Source organism: Taeniopygia guttata, chromosome 3 (assembly GCF_048771995.1).
Source record: "Taeniopygia guttata chromosome 3, bTaeGut7.mat, whole genome shotgun sequence".
In the NCBI taxonomy this organism is placed as follows: domain Eukaryota; kingdom Metazoa; phylum Chordata; class Aves; order Passeriformes; family Estrildidae; genus Taeniopygia; species Taeniopygia guttata.
Genome location: NC_133027.1, coordinates 104,864,257 through 104,891,383, shown reverse-complemented (window position 1 = coordinate 104,891,383; position 27,127 = coordinate 104,864,257). Strand labels below are relative to the sequence as shown.

At 37.7% G+C, this 27,127-nt stretch overlaps 1 protein-coding gene across 26 annotated transcripts in view; it reads left to right on the top strand.

The window, feature by feature from the left end:
* The window catches only part of ESRRG (estrogen related receptor gamma), a 391,934-nt gene that overhangs the window by 356,184 nt on the left and 8,623 nt on the right, over positions 1 to 27,127 (top strand). For all 26 annotated transcript variants that reach the window (XM_072927564.1, XM_072927572.1, XM_030269131.4 and 23 more), the window contains one exon: positions 20,747 to 21,016. In XM_072927564.1, coding sequence (XP_072783665.1) covers positions 20,747 to 21,016 — 270 coding nt within the window. The remainder of the gene's footprint in view (positions 1 to 20,746; positions 21,017 to 27,127) is intronic.

The following is a 27,127-nucleotide window of genomic DNA, read 5'->3' as shown; positions in this document are numbered from 1 at the left end:
CCTTCATTTAGTAGAAGGTTTTTTTCAATGGAGTTTTACGCTTTGTGTTTTTGCTTGCTGCTTTTTAAGAACTGAAGGCACCGTGAGTCCTCTCCCAGTACTCCCATTGATACATTCGTGCAGTGCTGAGGTACAGGCTCCATGTTACATCCATACTTGGCTCGTTATCCTCTTATCAAGCTCTTTGCATCCCTTTGTTTATTTGAGGAGACAGGAAGACTGTGTGAAGGCTGCTTAGTCAGGGATATCAGCGTTGTTGGCAGGGGAGTGATTGCCAGTTGAAAAACAAGGCATTATTGCTCATTTTTTCCCTCTTATTAGTTTGATTACATTTGCAAATCAAATCAATCCATCAGACATGATCAGGCCTCGTCCGCATTTTAAGGAATAGTAATCTCCGTCTAATAAGATGCAAATGTGTCACATCGGTAAGTAACCAATAAATCATCGTCTTGTCTTTGGCAATCATTAAATATCAGAACCAACAGTCAATTTTTAGTATTTTCAATTTGCGATATGCCGCTGGAATATAAAGATAGATGGACGTAATTACACAAACCAAACACTATTTCAGTTCATTCCAGACAGCAAATTTAGTGGAAGGTATAACTGGCTTGTCATCACACTACATTATTCCTGGCGGTTCATGCAAAGTTCACAGACAAGCTTCAAATGGACATTGCTTTTTTTACTCTCCTTAACAACATCCCCACTACCACCACCAAACTTCAATAAATGACTTGAAACGCTGTAGGACATCACTTCCATCAGTGCACGAAGTGACACAGGAAGAGAAACATTACCTCTTTTCTCAGTTGCGGGCACCTTGTGCATGTGTAAAACTGAAGGCCAGAAGTTTCCTAATACTTGCTGCATTATTTCTCTCTCTCTTCCTTCGTATTTAGATGTTTGAATCTGAACTGTCAGTATTTCCTCAGAGTAACTTTTCACAATTTTTTAAAGTTACCTCATGTTTAGTAATTACAAAACAAGCAAAGAGAGACAGGGAGAAGGATTGGCACACCAGCTTCCCTCCCTCTCTCTTCTCATCCCCATCTTTTACAGGAGTGAAAATTCAAATTGTTTTTCTTTATCCTTTTTTTTTTAATTGATTTGGGATTTGGGAAAATTGATTGCCTCATGTGCATCCCAGGCATTAATTGATACGTTTATTGTCTGATTCGCGATGTCTTGCTTTCCATTAATGGCTCTATTTGTGTACAACAATTTACATGCTTTTCAAGAAAGAAAGAGGCATAAGATTACACCCTGGCAGCAGGAGTGGCAAAATAAACCAAAATATTATCTTAAGCAGCATAGCTTTTACCTGGATATTTTTGACTGATTTATTATTGTAGGGTTCAGGCCCTAAAATTGCATACCTGCAGGGAGACTGCTAATTTCAACAGGAATTTGGGCCTGTTGGAAATTATATTACTAGTCCTTCTTACAGTGCTGAGTGACACGAGAGAGAGAGAAAGAGTGCAAAATACTGTCTCTCTGCTCCGACACAAGCAGCTATGTGGAAATAAGAAAAGAGGATTCTGTAGGCTTGTGCTGACTTAATGTAGGTTTCCAGCACAGCAAAGCCAGACAGTGGGCTTACTGTGCTTGACCTTAAGAAACTTATTGCCATGAGCTGTGTGCCCTGAGTAGACCTGCTGCTGCAGCATCCTGTTAGTTGTGTTTGTTTCAACTAACTTGCTTTGGGAAGCTGAACCTCAGGTGCTTTGGAGTGATTTGTGGAGAGATGCTTTAGTCCCCTCTGTGAGAAGATAGTTTTCACAGTAGCAGTTTGATTTGATTTGGTAAATGAATTAAATGGAAATTAGTGAAGTGGCTTTCTAGTGAGCACACCTACTTGCTTTGGGTTCCTCATCATGTTGAGCAAAGGGGTGGGGAGAGTGGTTGTAAAAACGTGAATATGTAAGTCCTGGGTAGACACTGCATGTTACTCATTCTTGGTATCAAAACTCATGTTCTTTAATGAGAGGAAATTGCAAAGAAATAGTTGTAAGGGGCACACAGTGATTCCACATGCCAGAGATTTAAACTTAAAATGTACCATCAATTATCAAAAATCTCTTGTTATTTTGAAAAAAAAAAGTGTTATTACTTGTATATATAGATTTTTATCCTCAAACTGGTATCAGACACTGGTAGTTTTGTGAAAACAAGAGGTTTATGCCAGATCTAAATGAAGCAACTAAGTAATTGTAGCTCTAGTCTCAAAAAAGTCTGAGATTCCTGGCATTTTACAGTAATATATTCCTGGATGTTCCGTACCTAAATTGCTAGAGTAGTGCTGCTGAATTGTCTTGCAAAAGTTTCTCATTTTTGTAGTCTCCAGAGACTGGTAAGGAAAAGCTGCACACAGAGGTAATGTGCCCGAGAAGCTCAGCACCAGAACCTTATGTTCTGTCTAACCATTTTACATACTACCATGGTATGTTTAATTTGCTTCTTCATCAAATCAATAATGGGTCTAATTGAAAAAACTGGCAGAACTACAGTTCTACAGTTCAGCCTAACTACCAGTGTGAGTGTTTTCAGGAAATCAAGATGTTGCACAGCTACACAAGTGACATCTGTATCAGTGCTGCACCTTTGCTACCAATTGTACAGAAACAAACATTACTCAGGTGCAGCAACTGTACCAATTGATCACTGTGCTATCAGAATTAATCACCTGGCATTCAGCACAGAGAACAAAATTTACATCTTAATGTGTGAAACTTATTCTAGCATGTACACTCATGAACTACTAAAAATTATACTATTCACTCCTGTTGGAAGGTGTGCATCGATTTTTGTAGGCCTGGCAGGTCTTGTTCTTAATGTTAAATGTTTGGGGTAGGTGCTACAGCCTTTCAAATAGAAACTTATGCAGGAGTATGTAATAAAATACATTGTGATTCTGGAGTTGTATGTCTCATATCCTGACCTCACTCTCACAAGAAAAAGGAATTTTTGAGGATATTTAGTGCTTTGCAGAAAATAATGCATCTGAAGAGGAAAAACTAAGTAAAGTTTGGCAGCGTACGAAATTGGATGGCCCAACAATGGTGCAGGTGCATTGGCTGACAGTGTGGAGGAGCTTGTGTGAGAACAGAACAAACTCCTACTGACAGGAGTGCTCCGTTATGCAAAGTCTGGTCAGCATCCGTGGGGCTGGCAGAAAGATCCAGGCCAGGTGCACCAACTGCAAGGTGAGGATTCCAAAACGCTAATTTTAAAAAGAAGAAATGAAGATTTCAGGATTACATTTTGTATGCTTGCAGAGCTAGTGGAGTTTTGAATTATGGCAAAGCCTTAGTCATTAGCATAGGGTAATCACCTTTGCTGTTTAAAGAAAAATAATAACAATATAAAAGGTATTGTACATTGACACATGGAAATACAACGCTTTTCAGAGAAATTTTGTGGGGATTTTTTATTATGGGGCTAATTACATATTTACATGTAATGGCACTAGCAGAGCCATTACAGGCCATTGGGTAAATAATATGCATTTTAAAAACCATTTATAAATATGTATTTATTTGATGGACCAGAACGGGTTTTTGAAGTCATTCTCATCCACTGAGTAAATAATATATGGATTACTTTTAAAAATAAATATGCATTTCTCCAAAAGACATTCCAGGCAATTGAGTAAATGGTATGCATTTTTCATATATTTTAAAAAAATACATAAAATGTATAGAAATATGGTTTAAATATGTATCTTACTGAGCAAAATTACTCGAAAGGTGTCAGGCTTAGCTTTGAAATTTCTGTTGAGAATTGTCAGTTTGTATCACAGCCCAGAGTTAATTAAATGTATTTTATGCACTTTCATACATGCAGTATAATATCAATGTTTACAGTTTTACAACACTGGTGCACCTCTCACTCAGTGCTGTAAAGTCAGCTCTACATGGTCAAGGTCCTAGTTTTACTTTGTGTTCATCCTAATACAATGCCAGACTTTCATTTTGTGTGCATAGTCCTTCATCCATAGAAATACATGGAGAAAAATTGTCACCTAGTAGGGGCTATTTCAAGCTCTCTTGTACTGCACAATTTTAGCCATGAAAAGGTCTACAAAGTATATTCAACATTTCTGAAAGTAAATGATGGAGATAAAGGGATAAATGACCTAAACTCTGTAGAAAAGGGGCTTCATATTTTCTCATACTTAGCCCACTAGCCAACAGTGACCAATAGACCAAACGAGCATGAAGAGGAAGTGTTAAAGTTGAGCACCATAATTTTCTAACTATTTTAGCCAGTTTATCTCTTCATATACTTCACATATTTTATGGAAGTGTTGAATATACTTTGTAGACCTTTTTCTGGTTAAAATATTTGTTGTTTTCAGACGTTAAATGAAAAAAACAGCACAAAGCCCTGTTAATTTATTAGTATATATTGTATCTGTAGTTTGCACAGAAAGACTGTGAGAAAGAGAAGGACTTTGTGACTCCAGCAGAATTACAGAGAGAGGCAGTGGAAGATTTGGGAGGCCAAATTCTTCCTCATATTTTTCCTGTATAAATGTACCTCATGCTACATCTATGCTTCTGACATCACCTATGATACAGGTGATGAAAACTGCTGATGTTAGTAAGTTAGTTAGCTCTTTGACAGGGGTGTGTTTGGCAAGTGCCAGGTATAAATGACTTGTGCCCTGTGCAGTCAGGATAGCTAAGCGAGGTTTTGACAGAATAAATGAGAAAATTCTCACTCCCTTCCTTCTCAGATCACTGATAGGGCACTTAACATCCATAAGGGAAACCACAGTAAATGTCTGGTGACCATAAAGAACGATCAGCAAGAAAGAGACATTTTAAAGCCGACATCTGGGTCAAGGAGAAAGCCAAAGAAACAGGAGATGATCCAGCAGTATTGGCATGTGAAATTTTTGATTTAGACCTTTCTAATGGCACATTCTCACAAAACACAACTGTGCTTTCTGTGTAATCTCTAAAATTAATAATGAATGTGCCCAAATACCTGATGGTAGAGCGCACTTGAGGTATTTGGGCCCATCAGAATACTTAGTAGGTGTAAGAATGTAGAAATAGGGTAAAGATTGCAAAATAAATCCCAACTCTTAAGCTTTTGAGAGCACTGGGAACTGCATAGTAAAAAAAAAAAAAAAAAAAAAAGTGTAGGTAAATTAGTGTGGATCAATTAAGAGAGGGCGTTGCTGGTGGCACTATAAATTGACATATTGGTGCCCAGAGGGAGTAAGAGGGTCTGACAGCAGAAGAATGCAAAAAAAAGGGAGGAAGGCTGAAAGCAATGGTGAGGGAAATGTTGGATACATGAAGTATCTCTGGACATACCTAACACTTCTCTGTAAAGCACAAAAGTAACTGAGATACTATGGGGTGCTTGCCTGGTCATTATCAGTCATCACTGTGCTGAGGCTTGCTGGAGTATGTCATCATGCTGAACATGAAGGGAGAGAAGGAAAGTAGTGATACTGAAGATCATCTAGGGAAGGGAGTCTGTGCTTTTAAAAGATGGGAGACATGAAATAAAATCTGAAGGTGCTGTGGGACAAGATGGCACAATTGCAAAAGAAAGAGTTTGTATTTCAATCACTCTGTGGCCATATTGAATATGACTTAAATTCTTTGTATAATTAAAAGAGATAGGAGCATTCATACATTTTGTTGCAAATTGATATGATCTTTTTTGCCAGTGATCTGAATAAGATTGTACTATAGTTTTTAATTTAGCAGATTAAGAAGCACAATTAAAATATCATGAAAAAGATCATAATCTAAACCTCTGGGGTTTTTTTGCTTATCCCTGCCAAGTTGATATCAAGAGCCGGTGTATGTAACAATTACCTCCACTACTGTAAATTTACTCTAGTTTGTGGGCTGAAGTGTTAATAAATACCTTGCAGTATTCCAGAGGGAGAAGCTTTCCATCTAATTAATAAAACTGGGAAGAATACCCAGGATGCTGAACCATATCTTTCTTATTAGTGTTGGCTTCTACAAAGGAGAATCCCTCAATCTCAACACATTAGTAAATGTCATACTCCTGGGTTGCACTGAGACCTCTTGAAAAACTGCTGATTTGCTGTGGAAAAAAATCACCATAGACTTCAGAAACAATTCAACTAGGGAATACCAAGTGTAGAAAATCAGTGTAAAGCATGGCATGCATTATAGCAGCTACGATTTGTGCCCCATTTGGTGAATATTCAAGGAGGAAACATGCAATTATACCCCCATAGCCCTTCCTTTTTTGGTCTGTTCTAATGCTAATATATTTTTCTATGTCTGAATGTGGACTTACTGCAGTCAGGGTTTTTTTGACACTCAGCAAAACCTCTCGTTCATGTGTTCTCTAAAGCAGGTATCCTAGAAACACTTCCTACTCATATGTAAGATGCATACAGCTGTTCATTAAACATTAAAAAAAAACCAAAACAAACCCAAGAATCACTTGAAGAAGGAAAGTGTTTTAAACTCAATGCTGAAAAGAAAGTCTTTCCCAAAATATGTAAACCTAATTACCTTTTCCTTTGCAGTAATTCATATTTGGCAAAAATAAACTCTAACTATGCCTCAGCTAATTCTGTTTCAAGGTAGTTTGCATTAAACTGCAAATTAACTTTCTGACTTGCACAAAATTCCTTGCTGTACTTCATTGAAATCTTGCAGTAATCTTAAATTACGGAATATTGATAGGCATTATCTAACAGACTAGACATTTACCACAGAGGTTAAAACTTCATGCATTTTGTTTATAAAATAAAAAATTATAAGGTGGTATTTCTGTGTTTTCTCACATTATCATCATTATTTTTATTAGATCAGTGTAGCAAACTCGTCTTACTGCCTCAGATAGAAATAGAAATAACATCATAACAGCATTTACTTCCTACTTGAAGTTTTTTGCTCTTAAAAATTTTCCTCCAGCTTTTTACTTTACTGATATGAGTGATGGGGAGGATAAAAAGATAGAAAGCCACAGAGCTTATCTGTGAGGTTGATGCTAATTTGGCTAAATGAGTCCACCTGATGGAAAGCAGAGAAGGTAAAAGATCTGCCAGTTTCTTTGTCTACATCCATTCTTCTCAATTTTCCTAGTGAATTTTTTAACAGAGGTCTTCACCAAATTCTGGTAAATTCTAAAAGTATTAGAAGGCAATTTAAAGTCCTGTCCAGGAATTATAGCCTGGTGGTGTTTGTATAGTTTAGTATGCAAATGTTGTGTTATTTTACCTATTAAGAATGTTTATGAGGCTTCCACGTGCACTGTGAAGAGCAGATCAGTTCACACCGTGTACAATGAATACTCACCATACATACAGTTTCAGTAAAGCATGTTAAAAGCAGATACTGATCCTTAAAGACCATATATCAAGCATCCTCAGCATTATGCCAGAGGAACCTGAATCATGCATTCCCTTGCCTGTCTTCAGGTGCAGCTTTGTTGACCAGTGACCCTTTGTGACTCTGTTCAGGGTTTCAGAAAATACTTCTTTGATATGACCTGGGTGATTACATTATTATTTTGTCCTTCAGCAAAGACAGGTTTGTTTTTTTTTTTTTTTTTATATTAGAAGAAAGGACATATTTAATAAGCAAAGAATACAAGTTAATGAGCAGGTGATCTTTATTCATTTTGGTAGCTTTCAGCATACCCTGGGTTTGCTCAGTACAAATGTGTGCGTACACAGGCTTATGCAAACACACACTAATACATGCACCTGCCTGCTTTTGTGGCTATGATAACACCATGGATCTTCCATATCCATTATTTTCACCTTTCCACGATAGCAGTACATTGAGAGCTCAGTTGCTGTGATTTTGCAATTCTTACCCTGGGGCACATCTCTCTAAGCTCTTCTGTTCTGAGCTTCACTTCTTAGGAGTAGGTTCCAAACACCTCAAAGAAAGGCAGCCAAAATTCTGAAGCTTCAGTTTTTGGGAACCTGTGAACTGAATGCTGTGGGTCATGGACTCGTGCCTTCAGCAGTGATCAGTCTCAGGGGAGGGGACGTGAACCCCATAGTAGGCAGAAGCCTCAGGAAAACTATTTTGAATTCCTTATGCTTAGAGATTACGTGAAATAAGGAGGAAAAATATCCTTGTCCTCTTAATTTGTATTTGGGGTATTAATACCTGGAGCTATCCTGGCTGTCCATGTAAGCATCAGTTCCCTCTCTGAATTTTTGGCTTCAGTGACATCCTTTGGCAAGACGTTCTCCAGTCCAGGTACTCTGTGAGTGAAGAATTTCCCTTTGTCTTCCATTTTGAATTTCCTGCATTTTACTGTAGTGGTGTTTGGTCTGTGTTTTTAGACAGAACAAAAGCTTTAAAACTACTTTTTATATCATTAATTTATTTACACTTCTACTGCATTCTCTTGTACATCACTATTTTAAGGAAGACAATTCCTGCTTTCTGAGTCTCTTTTCATTAAGAGTTTTCTTAAGTACTGCTTTACTTTCTCTGAACCTCATCTAAATCTGTAGTGTTTTCTTTGGAAAGGGCCAAGCTACTCTGTTAATCTATTAGAAATCAGAGAGTACTGATGATTATTTTTATTTTAACTTTTCTTGCCTTCTGAAATGCTTTTAGCCTCAGCCACAAGCATGGCATCAGCTTCACGACTGACTGTGGGCGACTGGAATGGGTACTAATAGATGCAGTTTCCAAGCTAATGTTTTCACACTCCTCCCTGGACTCTTTCAGAATTGGTCAGGAGCTGCAGCTCTCCATTTCTTTTTCTCACCTAGAGATCATTTAGTCAGCCTTGTCTCACTCTGGAGGGACTAACACTGCATACTCAGAAGGCCTCCTGTCTTAAATTAAAGAGGGCATTGATGGAGGTCACCTCCATAACTAGGACATAAACTACATTCTGGTGTTGCAGGTACCAAGAGCATATATAATCCCCTTGTTTCTTTAACTTGCTCTGAATTTTAGAAGTATTTTCATTTTCAGACTGAAAATAAAATAATGTCGGACAACGTTGCATGAAATTGCATCTCTGGTGCTGCCTCCAGTGAAAGCCTATCATCTAACTTCACCTCTGTGCATCTGCTCATGATAATGCATTTAGAAATCAGGGATGGTTGCTTTTTTAGTCTCAGAAGCAAGTGACCTGGATTCACTTTTAAAAATATGATTTGCAAACTTGTTGACTGGGATTCTTCTTTTGGAGGATAACTTGATTTGTCCACATAAATCCCCTTTGTCAGATTTAATAGATGGATAAAGTGACCCCTTGACTTCCATATAAAAATTCACAGTTCTTAAAAATATGTAGTTTTGTGGGGGAAGTGTTAAGGAGTTTTGCATCTTTAAGAAACCAAACAAATTCCAAACTGAATAACAGAGATAGAGAGGGAAGGTTGCCTTTCTGCAAGCCGCCAGCTTTCCCAAGTGTCTCATCCTCTCCCCTCTGTCATCCTGAGGCAATGTGCCTGCATTTGTGTGTAGATTTATAGTTTATCTTTATCTATGGCTTCATCTGTAGGTAGCTATTATAGCCGCCTTGCCTGGATATTGTTTGGGCCTGATAGATCTGTCTGTAGTTCATCAAAGGGGAGCTGAGTGGCTAAAAGCCATTGGGTCCAGCTGAGGATGAAATACGAGCCATCAGCCTTGGTAATGGCTGTAAAATTTCATAATTACACGGCCTTTATTACATTGCATAATGATCCTGAAGCAGTATGGAACAATTAATTAAGATTTTCAACCGTGGCTCTTTCAGAAATTAAAAGGTGCTAGTCGCTGAGAAATGGGGAAGTGTCTTGTCCTAAAAGCATTAGGGATGCTTAAGAAGTACTTCCTGGGTACTTAAAAAAAAGGTGGGGGGGGTGGGGAAAGAAAAAGAAGTGAAGAAAAAAGACAAGAAAAAGAAGATAACTAGTTAAGCAGCTAATGTCAGAGTAAAATTTTTGTACTTAGCTGCTAATTCTTAATGTCAAAGCTGGATTTAAAATTCCTGCAATAGTCACTGCCATAAAGTTGTTAATTTTTTTGTTCTGTAAAAATCTTCATGCCTTTTTTCCCCCCTGTTCTGTTCTAGCCATTTGTCACATTTATAGAAGTTGAGCTCTGCACATTATTAAATAAATGCATGCCGTGACTCAGGAGGAGGGTCACTTAGCTGCATATTGGGTGTACTGACCAAGGATTTACTCTTACCCACTTTCTCATGTCTGAGGCCATTGAAATTCTTTGAAGATCTCTGCAGTTTGACAGACATCCCCAAGGAAGATTTTTTTTTTTCTTTACTGTTTTGTTATTTTTCTTCCTTCCTTTTCATCTTGTAAATGCAGCATGTCAGATGTAATATAATATTTTCCATGAGATTGACCTCAGACCTGATCAGAAGTAATTAGATTCCTAAGGTGCTGCAAAGGTGTCTCATGGATTTCTGATGTACATACTGAAAGAAAAAGTGTTTTTATATATATGCAGAGAATAGGCAGGGAGAAACAAGAGGCCTGAAGCTGTGCATGTGCACATTACCTGTTGTGATCACCTGCTGGGTACAATTCTGAGCACCAGCAAATTGTGACCCAGGTGGGATGTGGAGTACTCACTGTGCCAATGGCAGTAAAACTGGTGAAGACAGCAAAAATAACCCTGGTGATCTCCATGCACCATCAAGGCTTTTGGGGTTTAGCAGAAGGAATCTCCTTTTCACTGTCTTTCCATCTCCCTCAAAACTATTTTGATTCATGCAAACTCTCAATGTAACTCTTAGCATTGAATGTTACTGTTTTTAAATTGACCAGTCATCATGCAAGGTCCTATCATTCTAAATATTTGATGAGAAGCTAAGGTCTCTCCAAGGCACCTCTAATCATAAACTTCCTGCAGGAAATTTAGAAAGGATTATGTGTTTCAAGGAGGAGCTGGCTGCTTAAAGTAAATTCTCTTGTTGAGTCATTTATTCCCTTAATAGGAATTTTCTGATCTGCTGTCATTCTTGTTCACACACTGGGTGTCACTGCCTCTAAAACACTTGTCATTCTTTAATGGAAACAAAATAGTCATTGCAGTCAGAGCCGCAATGTCATTCCACTACCCCTTGCTGCGTCGGCAATAGTGAAAATGACAGAGCGGCTCTCAGTAGGGGTAATTAAAATGTAAATATTGATATTTTATTATTTGAAATTACTTTCCAGTGCGGCATTTAATATCTCTCCATCTGTGCGGCTCTGTTTAGCGGTCACTTTAGTGCAGCTCTGGGATGCCAAGCGGCGGCTTGATCCCCGTTATGTCAAAATGCTTGTTGCTGCTTAATTTTGATATCTAATTAAGTGGAAAAGTACAGTCCACACTGTAATCCATGGCATCTTAACCAGCTGCTTGGGTATATTTAGAATTAATCTCCACTATGGAATCATCCTAATGTATGCAATTAAGAGTCTGCCGATGGCTAATTAGGTGTATTAGAATCAGGCAGCTTCCTTTTTTTTTTTTCTTTTCTTTTTTCTGTCTTTTTTTTTTATCCTGTGTGTGGACTGTTGCAGACTTAAGACACAGCCTCCAGAGATGATCTTAATGGTACATGCACACTCAACTAGGTAAACTAGAAATTTCACATTAATGTAGGAGAATATCTGTCTGTTTTCCCCAAACCAGAGAGACTGTAAACATCATTTGAATTTTTTGGCATCTGCAGCACATTAAGAAAATCAACTAACCAGCAGAAAAGTTTTAAAAATTAGGAAGAGGATGGAAGATGTGTAGGACAGTGGTCTGAGTAGTTATTTTCCTGCCACAGGGTGAGAGGGGGATATTTACCCAAAATTCTGCAACCTGAAGATTTTGCTTTGGCAATGGAAAGAGATTTTAGGTAGCTCAGCACACACAGGGTTAACAGAGGTACGTTGATTGGATCGTAAGTATGGTTGTCTCCGTATGCTAATACATTCCTGTATTGGATTCATATTATTCACATGATTGGGGAATTCCTGGAAACCTGACTTTGCCTGATGGAAAGGTGGAGGGAGCAGGGATTGCCACAGCTCTCAGGGAGGAAATGACTGGTGGCTTCCCCAAGGGAGCAAAAGGCAAACAGCAGTGACCCAGCACTCTTCGAGGAAAAGCGCTCTCAAAGCAGACCTGTAGAGGTTACAAATAAAAGGCAACACGTATTAAATGCACATAAGATCCCTCCTTTCTGTGGAAAAAAGAAAAACAGAAGTGATACTTTACAATCCAGCAAACTTGATTTTGGAGACTAATGTGCTGAAGAAACTTGAACTCTTAAATTTCTTGATATTCAGTCAATATATGCAGTTGTTGGGAGGCTGATGTGTACAAAGGTTGAAGCAAGCAGACCCTGAACACTGATTGTTGTTACTAATTTAGCAAGATTTCTCTGTCAAGGTTGTCCCTTTTTTTCCTTTTATTCTTTTTAATTTTGTTTAGTTGAGTAAAAATTAAAAAGGAGGAAAAAGGGTCAATACGTTTTGTTTAATTACGTGTGACTTTAGTTTCTTTTCTACTAGCTGATCTCTTTGAAGGGTCTAAGTAAGGCATTCCATGCACAGGATATGAAGATATTAGGCTGGCTATTTTAATCTGAACTGTATTACTGTTCTCTAGAATGGATTTTGGAAGAAATTCAGCCCTATTCATTGTACTCTTTATTTATCATCTATGTTCACTTTACTAATGACTGAGTAGTAGTCATTAGTGTAGTTTTTATTTTTCTACCTGCAAAGCTGGCTTTATTGTACTCATAGTCAAATACATATATCCACAACAGATTGAAGAAGAATTTGGGTGAAATCAATATTTTTATGTTGAAAATATGATTGATGATTTTTTTTATAAAGGCTTGGTGAAAGAAAAAATCAGGACCATAAATAAAATCCTGCTTCATTTTCTCCTGTGATTTTAGGCACACACCATATCATGACATCTGCCTCTGCTATCTTCAAAAAGGGGACCAAAACCAAAAATATCCTATAGTCTAGTGAAACCATATTTGAAGGTTAAATTTTAAAGAACTGGAAGAATTACCTTTTAAGAAGCAGATCAGATCACATATGTAGTGCATTAAAAAGATCACCCTTAGGAATCTGCAAGTTCATACTGCTGACCTGAAGGCGAGTTACAGCTTCATTGAGCCATATTGCACTGCTAGTCTGAATTTTAAAACTTTTTCGTTGAGAGGTAATGCACCATGAGTCCTAACTGTCTTACATAGAGGGGAGAAAAAGGAGTTTAAAAAAAAAAAAAAAAAGGCAGTTTCCTGGAACACACTTATCAGGTGTTTCTCTGTTCTCAGAGCACCTGGTGATAAAACAAAATACAAGTGTTTCATCTTACATCTTTTTAATGTACAATTGGTGTGAGTTTGCTGTAAAGCTGTTTGAAATTGTGGAAGTTCCAGTGGTAAAATCAGCCCAAAGGGAAAATCAGGTATTAATCTGTTTAATTCTATTGTCTTGTATTTTCCTTTTTCTCGGTGAATACTGAGATAATAAGGTGTAAAATTAAAATTAATGGAAATAAAGAGTACAATACTTTCCACAATATGTTTCCAAAAATGCTATTGTCAAGTACTCCATACATGGAGGTCTTACTAACTCTGTTCTGAAGCAAGGACAACTCACTAGGTTTTTTTATCTTTACTGTTTCACTGCATAGTGTTAGCAACTGGTTATGTGAAAGGGAGACATCCTCGATCAGTCCCATTTTCCTGTTCCTTTAGTAATACTAAAGAAGCAGCTCACAAGAACCTGCACTTGAACTAGAAATGAGAAATTTCAAAGTAGCTGCCTGGAAATACTGGGTGGTTAGAGAGGGGTGTCTCTGTTTTAAGTACTGAAATCAGTTTGAGCTGTTACATCTCACTATGTGCATCTGACCCTGGGAAGAAATGACAGCCTCAAATTGCTCTTGTTTAGTGTTATCATGTAAGGTTTCACAGAGTAAAAGACAAACCAGAAATATTCCTAACTGGTATTTAAATTGCATTAACACCTTTTTGTATAGCTTGAGTGAAAGGTCACGCTAGACAAGCAGCATCTTCACTGTTTGTAAATGTCTAATTTGCTGCTTTTAAATTGCTGTGAACTTCACTTACTTAGTCCTGCTGAATGAATCCAGTGTTGCAAATACTTCTGACAAGCGAATATTTGCTTTAGCGAGAATCCATTGTTCATAATGGATTGAGAGGGACATGCAGGGTGCATGCGTTTTTATTGCCGTGCCATCTCTCTGCTGTTGTTTCAGTCAGATGAAAGTAGCCTTGTGATAACAGCCCTGGGTTTCTCAGTGCTCTGTGTGGCATTTCCCATCCTCCTGGTAGGTGTTAGTGAAAAAGTGCTTATCACAGGCATTTTTCTGTGTTATAAAATATAAAAAAAAAATGTATATTTTATAAGAACTTGGACAGCAAGAGTTAGGAATACAAACACACTTAAAGAAAACACGAGGAAAGTGCACAGGCTTTGCTGAAAACATCCCAGTGCTGTCCAAATGTATTTCCCCCCCATTCCCGCACCTTTTTTTTTTCCTTTTTTTTTTTTTTACATTCAAGGCAGAGTGACTCCTGGGCACCTCTGTGAGTGCAGCCCGAGCTGCCCTCTCTCCCAGGGCTGCACAGATAACAGATGGCAGTCGCCACTCGTCGCGCCGCTCACGACAGAGCCCTGGTGCTGCCTTTGCAGTGCTCTGCTGTGGTGGCAGGAGGAGAGCGGAGGCTGCACAGCAGAGCATCCTCGCCCAGGAAAGGCAGTGCTCTCACTGTGCAAAAGTTGCTGGATGGAATCCATTTCTGAGCTTACCTTTAATTGCAGAACATCAGTTCCAAGGAGCGTAGAAGCTGAATTCAGCAAACAGCATAAATAGAGCCTTTGGTTGTATTTCTGGTCACTTAGAGTCTGTGCTTCTGGAACTTGATTTTTCATTTTCAAGTCTGGGCAAATACCTGCATTTTTTATTTTGTGAGATGATACCTTTCACATGAAAATTCTGAGTCAGACTTAAATTTCAGCTGGTTATGGCATCATGTGCAATTATTAGCCTTTGACCAGGGGCTCCATAAGCAGAGGGGTATGAAAAGAAAACCCAAACCAAACCTGAAATAATGGATTCACCCTGGCATAATGAGTTGTATCTGTTTCTGTTCCAGCTTTCATGAAATTTCATCCATAATCTGGGAAATATGTTTGGTGATTAGTGACAGCACTCTCCTTCTGTTTAATGGTTTTCAAAACCACTGAAATGTTTGTGGGTCGTGATACATATTTTTAGACTACGCAGTGTTTGAAATGCAATTAAATCCATATTTTCTTTAAGAAATATAATAAAAAGGATCTCTTAATTCAGGTATATGTGTGAGATTCAGCCCTACATGTAGCCTAAAAAAAATGAATTATGCCATCCTCTTGGATTTTTGAGAGAATAATAGCAAAGGGCAGTCAGGCTATGAAGGTTTCCTTCAGCAAATGCTATGATCATGTCTAGAAAACATTATATTGCCCTAGCAGAAATTTCACTGGTGAAATTTCCCTGGCCTTTGTTTACATTCCTGGAAGGCAGCTGAAGTTGCTGGATGGATCCAAGCGCTTGGCTGAGAGTGTGCCAGGGAGGGAGAGGAGGGCAGACTGACAGCTGCACATCTGAGAGTGCACTGGACACAAAGCTGATCTTGGAATGGAGGTCCTTTACATTCTCCTCAGTGCAGCCAGGATAAGCCTTTGGTCCACTGTTTATTATTTGACCATGAGGCCACACACTCTCTAAATAAAGTAATCCAAGCTAAAATATATTTTTTAAGTATTTACGATATCAGTTTCTTCTTTTGGCACTGATGACTATACATAATTTTTGAAATGAAATAAAAACCTGTGCTGGAAACATCAGTACCCATAAAACATTTAGAAATAAGTTAATCTATCAAAATTAAGTGTAAATAATTTAAAAATCCTACTCTTGATATTTCAACTGTGTAAATGTATTGCATCTGTAATACACTAGTGAACATGTCATGAGCAAGTGCAGCTTTGATTATAAAAAATGTAAATGAAGATATTTGAAGTACAAACCAGGGCAAGAGGAATATTTTACGCATAAAGTTAACAATCACACAAACAACCAGTAAAATAAATGGGAGGCAATTACCAGAAAAGGCAAGCAACTCCCAGATCTGCCAGCAATTTCATACTTGGTTTGATCAAATGTTCAGATTTCTAAACACATATCAGACTGAATGAAATTCAGTCCCTGAAAGTGAAATAAACTCCAGGATTTAAGTCTAAGTAGCCTGATTGAGGCATCACATCAAATGTTTACAGATGAAAACAATGGTAAGTCCAGCCACTGTTTTTTTTTTTTTTTGTCCAGTAGTTCTCGAAGTGCTGTGTGCAAGGCACAGATCTTACTTCAGCACTTGACCATCTGCAGCTGCTTCACTCTGGCCCCTAGTGAGTTACTGTCCATGGAGTCCATCGTAATGAAGTAGAGGAAAGGGTCTTCAGGAGTATAAAAGATTTACCCTGCTTAGCATGGAGCTGTGTGCAATGTGAAATAGAGAGCAAGTGGTGCATGTGCTGATATTTGAAAAGATCTGTGGTTTAAACAGCCCCATTGAAGAGGCTGTGAACTGTGTTTGGAGCTGGCTTGGAGTGCTGAGCACTGCAGAGTGCAGTCAGCTCGATGCCCCTTGTTCCTATAATAAAAATGGTAAGGCCTTTTTACCTATTTATGTCTGCTTCCTTTGAGCTTTGGGTTTACTGGTATGCAAAAGGAAAAAAAAAAACAAGCATATGTTCAGTTGCTCAATCAACCTTTTTTCCAAATCCACACTCAGTGATCTCAGTGAGTCATTACAGCATAATTACAATTTGAGTGTGATACACTGTTTGTAGAAAAGTATCTATTTTTAGCAGAAGAAACACTACAGTCCCTGAAAGGAGGAGAAAGAAAGGGAAAAAAAGGAAGAAAATCTGTAACCAGCAAATCAAGGCTATTGTTAACTGATATTAGGAGACACCCTGTAGATTTACAACGCTCGCACTCAGTCACATAAAAACCACACAGAGCAGAATGCCTAGCAGGGGTTAAATTCATATGCCTGCGCTGCAGCCTATTTCTGTCAACACTCAGCTCAGGAAATAAACATTTATGCTTTCTGAAATGAAAGTGTATTTTTGAAGACTAGCCGTCAGATATTTTTTGCCCTTCACACTTTCAAATGCTTAGCCTTTTTTGTAAGTTGACTGCAAAGTGCATCAGTTTGCTAGGCAAAAAAGAAAAAAAAAAAATCTTGACAAGTGCCCATGGCATCATTGTCAAGCACGAGCGTCTAGTGGAAGATGGCAGGAGGGTTGGCACAAAACATGCTTCCTTCAAGCTTCTTACCTCAGGGGTACCTGACTCTTGAGAAGCCTTTCAATCCTTCCAAATGACGTTATTGCAGACTGTCATCTGGTTTATTTGGAGTGTGCTGTATCGCAGATAAACACGCTGTTTGACTGCAGGTCAAGGTACAGAGTCATCCTGCCAGCAAACGCCTCAGATACATCAGATGGCACTGACTTGGGGAGGGAGATGGAGAGAGATCAAAGTTGTCACCAATATGGTACATGATAAAAGGGGAGAAGGATGCACAACATTGTATTTTAAAATGTCATTACACAGTTGTGCATTGGAAGCGGTGACCTGCAAGGCTCTGAAGGATTAAAGACCCACACAATGTATGACAAAGTTCCAACCCACACCATTAGGCAGCATCTCAGGGTGGTTTGGACAGAGCTTGGGGATGGGACTGGAGAGGCTAACACTGGTCAGAAGGCTGGAAGGGTCCAAGCTGAAGACTTTTTAAAAAATAGTTACAATTTAATATAGAAAATACCCCCTTGTCAGAGAACATGGTTGATCTGGGGGATTCACATAACAAAAGCTCACAAAAGACTCTGAATTTAGCATGAAATAAGTATAACCTTCTCCAAACAATTAAAAATAAATCTCTGTATATAAATATATAAGCCTGTGACGTCTATTATTTTAACTGTGACTTGTTGAACATATCTTAAAAGGACATTGCAGTAATACAAGAGACATGCTGGATGCTTTCACATTTTCTGGAGAAACAAAACAAACCCAGATTAATTACAACTTGATTCAGCTTTGTATTCCCATGAGGTATGCCTTTAAAAGTTAAAACATGCTTTCACTGAAGAGGCTTTCAAGGGAAAGTTACTTCGATCAGGAACAAAATAGTCATGTTGATTTGATTTATTATTGAAGAGTGGAACACCATGCTTTATATTTGCCAGTTTTTCTATAATGTAAAAAATTTCTTTTGATTTTTTATGTGTCATATAAAAACAACTGGTATATTTACTGCTTCAGAATGCAGATTTTTCAAGAGTGCAGTACAATAAATTATATCAACATCTCATTTTCCCCCCTCACAGGGCATATGTAATTTTCTTTGGCTGTGGCACACAATAAATGTTATTGAAACATAGTATTATTTCTTCTTTAAAAAATAAACCAATGCCAGTGAACCTGTATGAAAATAGATAAGTGAATAGAAGAAGGAAGTTGGGGATTTTCCAGGAAAAAAAAAAAGAATACAGAGAGAAATTACAGGTTAAAGTTTTTTTAATCAAAACAGATTTTATTGCCTTTTGCTTAATTAAAGTCTCAGAAGTCTGTGAAACATTGTTATACTCAAAAAAATTGTTAATTTGTAAATCACAGGGACAAAAGGGCTCCACTGCAACTTTAGAGTTTCTATGCACGTAAATGTCAATAGAGTGCCTTCTCCATCATCAGCACTAAATTCACATTGATGCCTCTTTTCTTCTCTGTATTGATCCTTCCATGAGAACGTAGATTTGTATCTGTTAATTAATGCGTCCTGAAACAGCGTTTGTATTAATCAGGCAGATAAGAAAAATTGGATGCCTGCACCCTCATGACAACCGTAAAAGTGCTGGCCCTGATAAAATCGTGGATGGACCTCAATAAAAAAGTTCCTCCTTCCACTCAATAAACTAATCATCCTGCTTTTAATTATTCGGCAGAAAGATGTGTGGAGATTGGAGAATGTGTAAATCTATTTACTAACAGCAGTGTCTGGGAGGGAGAATGGGGCTGTCACAGGACGGTGCTGCAGGCTACATTCTCTGTCCATCTGCTGCTGCAGAAAAACTGGTTCTTGAAAGCCGGCGAGGAACAGAAATGTTGGAGCTAATTGAAATCATGAATTCCTCCCTATAACCTTTGAAATTATTATTTCTTCTCCATTTCCCTCTTATTTATTTTAATCACAGATGTGTTATTTTCCACTGTCACATCTTTAAGGTTTTCCTGTTGTCGTTGGACCAGGTTTTGTTGTTTTGTTTTGGTTTTTGGTTTTTTTAAGGCAGAGAGCTACAGTTCTATCACAAGACTCAAAAGACAGTAAGAGAAAATGAAAACAAATAAGGAGGGAGAGAAAAATGAAAGAGAGAGCACATGCAGCCAGTTTTATGTTTCATTTTTTATGGATGCCTGGTGGCTTGGATGTGGGCTTTTCTTTTTTATTGTATTAGTTTTGCTGCTTAGTGCTTATAGAGAAAATCTTGTTTGGAGTAGATGCCTTGCAGATTTGCTAGTTTATGATATATTCTTGCATGGCTGTAACTCTCGACTTTAAAAACAGAAAAATGCATTTAAGTGTAATTGAATGCCAAAAAGAATGTTCTTACAGCGGGAAACCTGTCAAAGGACATGTAAGCAACTCCATAAACAACTAAATGAAAGCCTCAGACATGTCTTAAGACCCTTTAAGAAAAGCTTGACTAATCCCCTTTGATGATTTTATTAAGTACTTGTGGTTGATGGTGCCAACTGGCAAACTGCTGCGTTTCACCAACAGGCCAGGAAAATCACTTCCTCTCCCATATTGTTTTCTAGCACCTAATGTGATTGGGATATTAGCAGTTTGGTATAATAAATTAACAGGTATTGTAAACAAGAGTCTAAAAGGTAAGGCAGCAGTGATATTTGCCCTTAGTGATCCTATTAGGAAAGACAGCAGGGAGAGGGGGGGAAAAAAAACAAGCAAAAGTTAAGTTCATTAAGAGGCATTTCATAAATTTTTGGTTGCCCTCACAAAAAGGATGGTGTGATTGCTATTCAGTTGGCACTTCAGTGTGCCACCCTGTTATTTCAACAAGTGTAGTAGTGGCAGGAGCCAGGATAGAAATGATTAGTGTCTTTCTGAGAAGGTTGGGTGTTACTTCTCTTTTCCCTGAAGTTAATCTTCAAGAATAATTTTTTTATTTTTCATCCTTACCTTAATTCTATTAAAACAGCAAATCTTCCCTTTTAATAAAGTTTTCTATTTTTTCTCATAAATTATCCTTCTTGGATTATGGTAGTGGTGGATAGAGTAAACAGATCCCTGTTTCACGGCATTAGGTTTTTACAACTAAGCACAAGTATTTAGCAACAAAGAAGATACACAAATCACAGATTGCCATTGAAGTACCCCACAAATTATTATGATTTTTACAGGAAGAGCCTGCAAATTCTTGCTTGTTTAAAACTTTTCTTTTGATTAAAAAAAACCTTGATTTTATATTGTTTTACTTTCCTGTAGTGCGATGGGGAGGAGACACACAAAAGCAGAAGGGAGAATAATAGAATGTGTGTATGTTTTGTCACAATATGTAGAAAAATAAACCAAAAAGAGGATCAGATTTCCAAATGTGCTTAATATTTTCCCTGTATTTTTATTTTTTCCTATTCAGGATTCTCCACTTTGTCTCTAGCTGACCAGATGAGCCTTCTGCAGAGTGCTTGGATGGAGATCTTGATTCTCGGTGTTGTATACCGGTCACTTTCTTTTGAAGATGAGCTTGTATATGCTGAAGATTATATTATGGATGAAGACCAGTCCAAATTGGCAGGCCTTCTTGACCTTAACAATGCCATACTGCAGCTGGTAAAGAAATACAAGAGCATGAAGCTGGAGAAAGAAGAATTTGTCACCCTCAAAGCTATAGCACTTGCTAATTCAGGTTGGCAGACTGACATGATGATTGCTACATTTTTAATCTTTCTTTCTTTCTTTCTTTCTTTCTTTCTTTCTTTCTTTCTTTCTTTCTTTCTTTCTTTCTTTCTTTTCTTTTCTTTTCTTTTCTTTTCTTTTCTTTTCTTTATTTTTTTTCTTTTTCTTCTGAAATATTTTCTGTGGGCTGGTTTAAAACAGGATTTTAGAATAAGAAATTGTTAATCCGACTTTAAACCTAAAAGGCAAGAAACAAAAGTTCAAACTAAGAACAACTTTCTGGTTCAAAGTAATTGTGGAATATGTTCCCAAGGGAGTGGAGACTACTCCACTGTATTTTGAGAGTGTTTTACAGGCAGAGATCTTTTCAAATGAAAATAGATGTTGTTCTCCTAAATCCATTTCATAATCCAGACAAGTCTAATCATTGCAATTAAAGCAAAAGAAAGAATATTTGAGAATATGCTATATATTTTCTTTTTAAAGGGACCTACTGATTAATTTGATAGACTAAATTCAGGATATGGGAGGAGGGAGGAAATCCATATTGAGTCTCACAAGGACCACACCTTACCTTATAGATCCTTTGCGTTTATGAGAGTGCTTCTGCAAAAAAATTATTACCTATGCAGCAAGAGTTAAAAAATCTCAGAAAGAATTTTTTTTTCTGCATTTGAATTTAAAAGTGCTGAACCAGTGAATACTGTCAGATAAGTAAAAATCGTTTGTGCTTTGTTGTTTTTCTTTTTGTGTCTCCTTAATGCTTTATTGTGGTCTTAAGTCCCTTTTAGCATTTGCATAAAGTTCACGATAGATCCCTCTTTAATGACGTGCCGATCATTAGATACCTGTGTGTCAATAACATGCTCTGATGCTATGTTCCATTGACAGTCACACCGTGCCCCTCCATCTGCTTTTGTTTTGACCCTATCTTTGAACTTTATCTTGGTTGCTGGCCAGTAGTTTTCCCTTTAATTACAAGAAGGAAACTGTCAATAAAATCTGTTAAATGGGATGCAATGAGTGGCTTGAATGGGCGGACGGCTATTTGTTCAAATTCTGCAGCATTCAAGGTATTGACAGTTTGTTTTCTGGGGCCATATGTGACGATCAATCTCAGGCTGGGCTCAGCCGCGCTGAAAAATGAAAAACCAGATTGCTTTTGCTTACTTGTGGATGACGACTTGTGATTTGGCGCGGTCCTAGTGAGATGAGACCTTCTGCCCAAATTGCCCCCCTGAGAGCCAGGACGCGTGACTGTTTTTAGAAATAATTTTTTAATTGATTTTGTAATTAACAGTTCATCTACAATATTGATGCATGAATCCTCAGATTGATAGGAGGGAAATTGTTTTCAACAATGAAGTTGTACTTTCCTATTTATCTTTGTAATGTGATTTAGCACTCTCCATTTTTAATTGGAAATATAATTCAAAAACATGCAAAGCCAAAATGCTTATTAGTTTCTTTGTAAAATATTCTCCACCCCACTAACTCTGCTCTTAATTTTAGAATATTATCTTATTTCAGATTTAACAAAATACTGAAATGCCTCTCAAAGATCAAAATTATTCTTAATTGAAGATCTATTTATAATTTTTGACCATTGTAAATAGACACTTGAGGATGCTTTGCAGCTCCAGGAAGGTTATTTCTCAAAATTGGTCATGCTTAATGATCAGAGCAAGAAACTTATCTGCAATTAGGAGTCTAAATGGAGAAGAGCTTTTGTATTTATTTAAATTCTATAATTCAAAGACTGAATTAGAAATACTTCTGCAGTTTACTTGACAAAGAGGATGAGGGTTAGCAAAGACAAATATGATGTTAAATATCACCCCTACTTCCCCCCCCACCCAAAAAAAAAAAAAAAGTGTTTAAGTAATAATAAAAAATAACTGCTGCCAAAAAAAAGTTTAGTCATACACTGTGCATAGAGTGTCTCAAAATCGTCTGTAGCTTCATTAACTTCACTGGAAATTACAACCAGGATAATGTCAGAGATAAATACAGTTCAGCATACAAAAATTCGGGGCACATTGAAGTGAAAACATTTCCTTCCCTCATCGTCAAAGAAATAAAATTGCTGTCTTTAAATGAAACTGTTGCAGGGAGGAGTTAAAAAGTAGCCCAGCCATTCCACTGCTCCTTCAAGGGTGTTTCAAATGCTGACATTCAGCATTTCAGCTTCAGCTTGTGCATGCAGCAGATACCAAACTTCTACCAGCTGCAGCTACAGTAATCTGCAGGTGTAAAATAGCACCTGCAGAATTACAGCCCATCAGTGGATATCAGGCCCTTAGTGTTTCAGTTTCCAAATGCTGTTAAAATTAAAATTTAAGTTGGATTACATATTTTTGGTTTGTTGTTTTGTTATTTTTTTTAATAGACAAAAGCAGAATAGCTTATTTTCATGTAACTAGGATCTTGGTTAATGAAAATGTAGCTATATAAAAAACCAAAATGCCATTAGAAAATCAACCAGTAGCAATTCATATTTTAATGTATTTTTATTGCTCCTTCTTCTTTCTTCCACTATTTATTTTTTCAGTTTAAAATATATTAGCATTTTTGTAGCTGTGGAGAGTATAATAAGAAATCTTGGATGTTTTAAACATTTTTGCCATAGCCACACTGTCTAGAAAGATTCCCAGGTTGACTCTACTGTAAACAGTTGACAAAGATGGTTCTGTAGCTCCGTATCTGTGTTAGTGATTTATGATACAGTGTCATAGTACTTTCCCTGCTGGTGTTTGGAGGCAAGAAAAAGAAATTGTAGATTGTCTTCATATCGATTGTATTTTGTTTGAATAAATACCACAAGCTTTGTTTTGGCCAAAAAATCTCCGTAGCGTGAGCATTGAAGCACACGCTCTTCTTTAGGTCTACAGAGCCCATTTGTGCAGTGCTGGATGTGAGATAATCCTGCCATTTGGTCCCTAAAAGGTGGGGAGGAGTAGCAGTTTTTCAGGGAGATTCTCTGACAGCCACTATCAAATGTTCCCCATGCAGGGCTGGCAATGCCACACCAGCTTCCATAAATTTCCAGAAATGCGAGATGTGGCTACATTGTAGATTGTCACTTATTTCAAACCGAGTGCATAGACTCTGAGAAGTTTAAATAGAGATATAAGAGCACAATACTGAAATGTATAGACATTTCAGTTGTGCATACGTTAAGTCTGTACATGCATGATTTCAACAGTTACATTCAATATGTAAATATCTAATTTATCAGGTTAGATTTAAGCATCTGCATTGATTTGATAGTAATTAACACAGCCTTTACACTTCAGAGAAGTCACAATTTCCTTGGCATTGTCCTTGTCCTGCCGGTATCACGAGTTCCTCCCTTCTGTACACAAAAGCCAGGAGGTACCTGGAAGCTGCGGGACACGGGGCAGCCGCGTTCCGCCTCACACCGCCCAAATGAGGCGAGCTGGCACCAATGAGCACTTTGTTTACCCACGCAGAAAATCAACTTTGAATGGTTTCCAAAACATGCATGTACCAATTACTTCCTCGTGTGTAAGGGAAGGTGAAATATTTACAAAATATGCTTGAGGTGTACACGAGTGCAGGCACGCGCACGGGAACGCTCCGGCACGGAAAAAGGAGCTGCTCATCTCTGCCGTGCTAGGACGAGTTCCCGTGTATTGATTAGGGTAATGCTAAGCAGGGAGTCGCAGGTGAGCAGTTTTTTGAAATTGCCTAATCAGTAAGGACTAAATTGGGCCTCCAGGCCAAATGTTGCAGAAGGGCTTAGGAGTCACAACTGAGATCAGTGTTGTAAGAGAAGCTCCGTTCCCATCTAAGACCTAACATAAGGAACTGGACTGTCAAAATACATCAGCACATTTGAAAATCTGATCTCTGTGCATCTGCTTAATAGGCTGCTGGCATCTTGAAAAACCTGACCCAAATGTGGATGCTAGGCACTTAGAGGTACAGCCTTGTGCACTGTTGAAAATTTAATCTTAAATGCTAATACTGGCTGTGTAGCATGTATCACAAGAAGGAGGACTTCTGCTCACCCTTACATTTCTGGTCTTTGATATTAACTCTCATTTTAAAAAAAAACCCACAAAAATTTAAAATCAGCCTTTCAGTACAGAAGGCATGTGAACCAAAAAGTAGCTTGTGCATTTTAGCATAATGAAGTGCAGATCAATATTGGTGCCAGTAAAGTTACACTGTTGTCTCATCCTGTTAAAAAATTCTTAAATTCTTAAAAGTTTTTTAGCTTTCCAGACACAGTATACTCAGAGCACTAGGCTATCACCATTATATGATATTATCATAACATAAATTAATTGGTAGAGCCCAGTAAATCACTTACTCCACAGGACATCATCTTTATTCCCAGTGCATGTCACAACATGCTGTATTTCATTTCTAATAATGTTTTTCATTTTTTTTTATATAGTCAACTTGTTAGTGTTTGAATTCATTATATCTGTCTTTACTGGACATATAGATGTATATATTCACAGACACACATAGCTGTGTGTTAAGGGTGTGTTACCAGTCTTTATTTTGACAAATATAAATAGCAAGGTCTTAACTCTTTTATGTAGTTTTGTATAGAGAATAGTACACCATAGAAACAAACTTTTAGAAAAGGAAGTCACCACCATAGTCAAAGTTTTCATGTTCCTTGCAAACAGTTTGTCCATCATATTCCATTTTCATGTAATCAGATAGATGATACCCACAATTCTTAGAGAAAATAAATAACTCTGTTATCAATTGCTTAATGTTGGCATTAGGAAATGGCAGCTGAGTTGATCAGTGGTTAATTAATGCTTAATCAGTGGTTAATCATATTTTTTTCTTCTTTTTTTCTGGGAGCTACTCATAGTAACTGAGTAAGTTGAACCCATTCCTCAGTTACGGAATAAGCTGATAGTATTTACATGTTAGTAGTGTGAGTCTCACAAAGGGCAAGAAATAAGATCAAACTTAGTTGCCCTCAATGGTAATTTCTTATATCTTATAGTGAATAAAAAGTATTTCATTTAAAATATTCTTTTAGTTGGTGTCTCTCCCCTCAGCTCTGTCCTTTGAGTTCCCTTTTTTCCAGGCTTTTATTAGCTTTATGTTGTATGGTCTTGAGCCAGTTCATATTGTGCTGTTTGTTCTGCTTTGCAGCAAATATTCCTGTGTTTATTGCCCTCACTACCTCTTTTAGTGGAAAGTAAGCCATTTCAGGAATAAAAGAGAAAATGCTGGTTTACTATGTTTTAACTTCCTTGTGCCAGTGGTTGTAGTTCACTGCTAATCCAGTTAGCCCCTGAAATGAAGTCCCCATTCTATGAAGTAATTTCGTTTCTTACTATGGCTTCATTTCCTACTGTGTTTTAAAAACTGTTTTGAGGCTTCAGTTTTTATCTCTTCTCAAAAGTAGGCCAAATCAGGGCAATCCAGACTAAGGCCTCAGTCACTAAAATCAATCACACAAGCCTTTGTTTTCAGTTTTCACTGTCTGTAATTCCTATGGACAAGAAATTCTTAATTTATTCCTCTTTCATTTTCAGCATCTATTCCAACTGAAGTGTCCCTTTCCAATAGAATATTCCAGATGTCAGACCATTTTTGCTATATTTTTTTGTAAGAGAAGATACCCTGTTTGCCTCTGTGCTTGTCTCTTAGCTTAACCATGCAGATCCCAGCAAACAGTTCTGCTCAGGAAAAACAGGCAGGTCAAAATGAAGTATATTTGTTTACCCAGCACAGGGAGGACCAAAGGAAGTGTCTGGGGTAATTTCAGCTCTGGATAGAAAAAGGACAGGAATTCTTGCTGGATGAGGGAACCAAGACCTGGTTTGATTTGCAATTGGCCATTTCCATGGGTTGCTTCTATCTTAAGCAGAATGCTTTTTAAAATGTCACTGTCTTGTGCTTCTCATAAAGATACACAGAAGCATAATGTGGGCAAGCACTTTGTGTCCTTGTGCAAAATCTGCCCCTTGTTTCAGGGGTGGGGAAGGGGTTCTGTAGTTCTAAGAACAATTTACCCATTTATAAACACTGCAGTGGGTTTTGTGGGGTTTTTGGATTAGCAGTACAGGCTAGATTTTTTTTTTAAATCTCTTTTATTTTAGACATAACACAGATTGTG